The following is a 6,599-nucleotide window of genomic DNA, read 5'->3' on the forward strand; positions in this document are numbered from 1 at the left end:
ATCGTTATTAGATGGCCTTAAGCCATAATTATTGTAAAAAGTTCTCTTTTGAGACACTCGATGTAATAAGTGTGTGATTGCTACTCTGTTATAAATCCTTCACGTACTGTGTGGTGTCAGCATTACTGATCCAGGGATGACACCGGAGCACAGAGATTGGACTGTTTGAGGTCTGATCGCTACAAATCCTGTTCTAGAGGTTATGTTACTAGACCATGATGAACCTACGAACTATGAAGAAGCGATGGTGAGCCCAGATTCCGCAAAATGGCTCGAGGCCATGAAATCTGAGATGGGATCCATGTATGAGAACAAAGTATGAACTTTGGTTGACTTTCCCATTGATCGGCAAGCCATTGAGAATAAATGGATCTTCAAGAAGAAGACTGACGCTGCCGGTAATGTTACTGTCTATAAAGATCAACTTGTTGCAAAAGGTTTTCGATAAGTTCAAGGGATTGACTACGATGAGACTTTCTCACCCGTAGCGATGCTTAAGTATGTCCGAATCATGTTAGCAATTGCCGCATTTTATGATTATGAAATTTGGCAAATGGATGTCAAGACTGCATTCCTGAATGGATTTCTGGAAGAAGAGTTGTATATGATGCAACCGGAAGGTTTTGTCGATCCAAAAGGAGCTAACAAAGTGTGCAAGCTCCAGCGATCCTTTTATGGACTGGTGCAAGCCTCTCGGAGTTGGAATAAACGATTTGATAGCATGATCAAAGCATTTGGTTTTATACAGACTTTTGGAGAAGCCTGTATTTACAAGAAAGTGAGTGGGAGCTCTGTAGCATTTCTGATATTATATGAGGATGACATATTGTTGATTGGAAATGATATAGAATTTCTGGATGGCATAAAGGGATACTTGAATAAGAGTTTTTCAATGAAAGACCTCGGTGAAGCTGCTTATATATTGGACATCAAGATCTATAGAGATAGATCAAGACGCTTAATTGGACTTTCACAAAGCACATACCTTGACAAAGTTTTGAAGAAGTTCAAAATGGATCAAGCAAAGAAAGGGTTCTTGCCTGTGTTACAAGGTGTGAAGTTGAGTAAGACTCAATGCCCGACCACTGCAGAAGATAGAGAGAAGATGAAAGATGTTCCCTATGCTTTAGCCATAGGCTCTATCATGTATGCAATGTTGTGTACTAGACCTGATGTGTGCCTTGCTATAAGTCTAGCAGGGAGGTACCAAAGTAATCCAGGAGTGGATCACTGGACAGCGGTCAAGAACATCCTGAAATACCTGAAAAGGACTAAGGATATGTTTCCCGTTTATGGAGGTGACAAAGAGCTCATTGTAAATGGTTACATTGATGCAAGCTTTGACACAGATCCGGACAATTCTAAATCGCAAACCGGATACGTGTGTACATTGAATGGTGGAGCTGTCAGTTGGTGCAGTTCTAAACAAAGCGTCGTGGCGGGATCTACGTGTGAAGCAGAGTACATAGCTGCTTCGGAAGCAGCAAATGAAGGAGTCTGGATGAAGGAGTTCATATCAGATCTAGGTGCCATACCTAGTGCATCGGGTCCAATGAAAATCTTTTGTGACAATATTGGTGCAATTGCCTTGGCAAAGGAATCCAAATTTCACAAGAGAACCAAGCACATCAAAAGACGCTTCAATTCCATCCGGGATCTAGTCCAGGTGGGAGACATATAAATTTGCAAGATACATACGGATCTGAATGTTGCAGACCCGTTGACTAAGCCTCTTCCACGAGCAAAACATGATCAGCACCCAGACTCCATGGGTGTTAGAATCATTACTGTGTAATCTAGATTATTGACTCTAGTGCAAGTGGGATACTGAAGGAAATATGCCCTAGAGGCAATAATAAAGTTATTATTTATTTCCTTATATCATGATAAATGTTTATTTTTCATGCTAGAATTGTATTAACCGGAAACATAATACTTGTGTGAATACATAGACAAACAGAGTGTCACTAGTATGCCTCTACTTGACTAGCTCGTTGATCGAAGATGGTTATGTTTCCTGACCATTGACATGAGTTGTCATTTGATTAACGGGATCACATCATTAGGAGAATGATGTGACTGACTTGACCCATTCCGTTAGCTTAGCACTTGATCATTTAGTATGTTGCTATTGCTTTCTTCATGACTCATACATGTTCCTATGACTATGAGATTATGCAACTCCCATTTATCGGAGTAACACTTTGTGTGCTACCAAACGTCACAACGTATCTGGGTGATTATAAAGGTGCTCTACAGGTGTCTCCGAAGGTACTTGTTGGGTTGGCGTATTTTGAGATTAGGATTTTTCACTCCGATCGTCGGAGAGGTATCTCTGGGCCCACTCGGTAATGCATATCACTTAAGCCTTGCAAGCATTGCAACTAATGAGTTAGTTGCGGGATGATGTATTATGGAACGAGTAAAGAGACTTGCTGGTAACGAGATTGAACTAGGTGTTGAGATACCGACGATCGAATCTCGGGCAAGTAACATACCGATGACAAAGGGAACAACGTATGTTGTTATGCGGTCTGACCGATAAAGATCTTCGTAGAATATGTGGGGGCCAATATGAGCATCCAGGTTCCGCTATTGTTTATTGACCGAAGATGTGTCTCGGTCATGTCTACATAGTTCTCGAACCCGTTGGGTCCGCACGATTAAAGTTTCGATGACAGTTATATTATGAGTTTATGAGTTTTGATGTACCGAAGGTTGTTCGGAGTCTCAGATGTGATCACGGACATGACGAGGAGTCTCAAAATGGTCGAGACATGAAGATTGATATATTGGAAGCCTATATTTGGATATCGGAAGTGTTCCGGGTGAAATCGGGATTTTACCGGAGTACCGAGGGGTTACCAGAACCCCCCGGGGGCTTAATGGGCCATAGTGGGCCTTAGTGGAGAAGAGGAGAGGCGGCTAGGGCAGGGCCGCGCGCTCCTCCCCCTCTAGTCCGAATAGGACAAGGAGAGGGGGGCGACGCCCCCCTTTCCTTCCTCTGTCCCTCCTCTTTCCCCCTTCTCCTAATCCAACATGGAAGGGAGGGAGTCCAACTCCCGGTGGGAGTAGGACTCACTACTAGGAAAATGCTTACCAGTAGCGCTGGTTTTTGAGCTACCTGTAGCGCGGGCACCAGCGCTACTGCTAGGGCGCTAGAGCTATTATTTAGTAGTAGCGCGTTTCTAAACAAGCGATGTAGCTAAAATACTTAGTAGTAGCGCCTCTTTCTCTACCAACGCTACTACTATGATCACATAGTAGTAGCGCCCTATTTTCTCCCCGCGCTACAACTAGGTAAATAGAAATAAAAAATAAAAAAAAAGTCAGTGGCAATATTCATTGAAATCAAGACAAGTCCAGTGCAAATAAACTAAGTTCACAGAACCATCTCACAAGCATTAACGACAAATACCACATTTAATATAACCACACAATCTCACAAACTCATATATAGTAGTCAACAATGCATGGATAGATCATAGTTGATAAGTCTACTAGGTAGTCGTACTAGCATATATATGGTTCAACATCCACATGCATGCATGGATAGATCTCACAAGCATATGTAGTTCTAGATGATATCGATGACGACCATCATCCTCAAGCCTGGGCGGTGGGTGTTCCTGATAGTAATTAGGATTGCCTGTCCACCATGAAGATTCTTGCCGACGAGGAAGCTCTTCCACCCAACCGAGCTGAAGTGTGTGCGACCTTCCGTGTCCACGCCGTACGCACAAGTGGTGATGGAGCCCCTCGCGGTAAGGCGTATTCTAGCAGAGCCTTCTTCATCAGGCTTGATACCAAAACTCTCAGATAGGCTCTTTGGCAATTTCTGAATAAGAAAAACATATCAATTAATAAGTAGCCTCACACATTCTACACTATCAAAAGACAATACTACATTTCTACACTAAGTATAACAATAAAGCATATATATCATTGGATTCACTAAGCATATAAGATTCACTAAGCATATATATCATCGGATTCACTAAGCATATATATCATCGGATTTACTGAGTATATAAGATTCACTAAGCATATATATCATCGGACTCTACACTAAGTATATCAATAAAGCATATATATCATTGGATTCACTAAGCATATATATCATCGGACTCTACACTAAGTATAACAATAAAGCATATATATCATTGGATTCACTAAGCATATATATCATCGGATTCACTAAGCATATAGATCATCGGATTTACTGAGTATATAAGATTCACTAAGCATATATATCATCGGACTCTACACTAAGTATAACAATAAAGCATATATATCATTGGATTCACTAAGCATATAAGATTCACTAAGCATATATATCATCAGATTCACTAAGCATATAGATCATCGGATTTACTGAGTATATAAGATTCACTAAGCATATATATCATCGGACTCTACACTAATATAACAATAACGCATATCAACAAATTACTACAGTAAATGCAATATACCATGATATGCCGATCAACCATGGTACTTGTCAGGCGGGTCACGAATGGCACCCCGACGAAGTCAGCACGTGGCGGACTGATGTCCCATAGGTTGCACACCTCCTCCTCGCTCAACCTCATTCTTTGAGCAACGATGGCTTCACCAAGTGGGTCGTCATCATCCTCATCATCCTCATCATCTTCTGCTTTGTTGACATAAATCACGGCCAACTTGGGTCTTTCTGCTCTTAAGGAGAAGCTGATCAACTCACCACCGGTGATACGCATGTGGGCGATGAAACGGACCCATCCATCTCCTCCCACCTGCATCATATTTCATCCTTTCTCGACCTCCATAGTGTAGGGGCCCCTAGGAGCCTCAAAGGTCATAGAGTCTCTGGTCAGCTTGTTGAATTCAGACCTCACATTGCATGGGACGATCTGTGTGCAAAAAGCAAAATGATATATACATGATGCATTAATGCCAATAACACCAAAAACAAAATAGTGGTTACTAGTTTCATATAATTTATTACCGCCGCATGAAGAAAACTCGACCGGTAGTAGATGCCGAACAGCGTACCAGTTGCAAGGCTGCTGGCGCACCTTGACTTGCACCGTCGGCATGGTGGTGGTGGTGGTGGCGTCATTTCCCTAAAATTGGCTAGAATTTGACAGATTTTGAATAATATACAAAGGAAAATAGGAAACATCAGGTTCACACCATAGAGAATACACAACAGGTTCACATGGCAAACAAAATAACAACTAAATTGTAGTTAAATTCAGACAGTCATAACCTAATAGAGATCATTTAACCCAAATAGATCCTAATAATAAGATAAATGGCATATTGCCATTATTGCACAAGCACAAGCAAAAGTAGTTCAAAAATAGCCAAATTCTGGCCAAGTTTTTGCCCATAGAGCCCAGAGCCTGTGTGAATTCAAATTTCATATAACATTTGTACATGAACATGTACATCTAAACTTTTTTTTCTTTTTTTTTTACATTTGCAAAACCATTTTGAGCGTGTAAGAGCAAATGCTCCGTGGAGCCGAATTGGATATCTGGTGGCTACCTATAAAAAGGGCAATGCAAGTGTGCATGCTCACTCAACTAACAACCCAAGTAACTACAATTAATTAAGAATCAAAGTACCAACCCCTGAATCATGAAAGGCCGGCACACTACAAGTGCTCACTTCACTTAATAGCCCATAAAAGCGTATACGAACAACACTTCAAGTGTGCATGCCAAATCCTAAGATCTAGTAACATATAACATGATATGTGATACTAATTAACAGTAGAATCTAGAGATGCATATGTGATACTAATCCTATTAATCCATATGTGATACTAATTAACAGTAGGATAGTGGGTCAGCAAGGGGAGTGGGGAAGTGGCCGGCAACAGAGGGGGCGGCGAGAGGGGGGAGGAGCGTTGCTTAGGGGAGGACGAGCGTTACCTACGGCGCCGGTGGCGCGCGTGGTGGCTGGGGTGCTGCTGCGGCAGCGCCGTCGGCTGGGGTGAGGCGGCCAGGGAGGAACCCTAACCGCGGCGACGGCGTCGGGCGGAGGGAGAGGATCGATGTGAGAGTGAGAGGGGTGAGGGGCCGGTTTTCTTTTTGCTTTTTGTTTAGTAGTAGCGCTGCGTACGGGCCGGCGCTGCTGCTAAGCCCACTAGCTGTAGCGCCCGTTCAAAGCAAACGCTACAGCTAAGTGGGCTACCGTTTTTGCCCTGCGGCCCACGTAACAGCAGCACGGCCCAAGCTAACAAACGCTACTATTATTAAGTAGCAATAGAGCGTTCTTTACCAGGCGCTACTGGTAAATACCAGTAGCGCGGGGTATATAACCCACGCTACTGCTAAATGTGTACCTATAAACATTTTCCTAGTAGTGACTCCTCCTGGCGCGCCTCCTCCTAGCCGGCCGCACCTCCCCCCTTGCTCCTTTATATACGGAGGCAGGGGGGCACCTCTAGACACAACAATTGATTTGATCTTTTAGCCGTGTGCGGTGCCCCCCTCCACCATAGTCCACCTCGATAATACTGTAGGGGTGCTTAGGCGAAGCCCTGCGTCGGTAGAACATCATCATCGTCACCACGCCGTCGTGCTGACGAAACTCTCCCTCAACACTCG

General features: G+C 43.2%; 1 protein-coding gene across 1 annotated transcript; it reads right to left on the reverse strand.

Moving 5' to 3' along the window:
* Nucleotides 1–3,577: 3,577 nt before the first annotated feature.
* On the reverse strand, nucleotides 3,578–4,784 carry LOC147957696 (uncharacterized). The gene is made up of 2 exons (XM_087536188.1): nucleotides 4,473–4,784; nucleotides 3,578–3,838 (listed from the first exon to the last, which is right to left on the reverse strand). Exons 1-2 carry the CDS (start codon nucleotides 4,782–4,784, stop codon nucleotides 3,578–3,580), a joined length of 573 nt encoding a protein of 190 aa, XP_087392314.1.
* Nucleotides 4,785–6,599: the final 1,815 nt, after the last annotated feature.

The sequence above is a fragment of the Triticum urartu genome, chromosome 7A, assembly GCF_056163025.1.
Source record: "Triticum urartu cultivar PI428250 chromosome 7A, HENAU_Tu73, whole genome shotgun sequence".
NCBI classification, from domain to species: domain Eukaryota; kingdom Viridiplantae; phylum Streptophyta; class Magnoliopsida; order Poales; family Poaceae; genus Triticum; species Triticum urartu.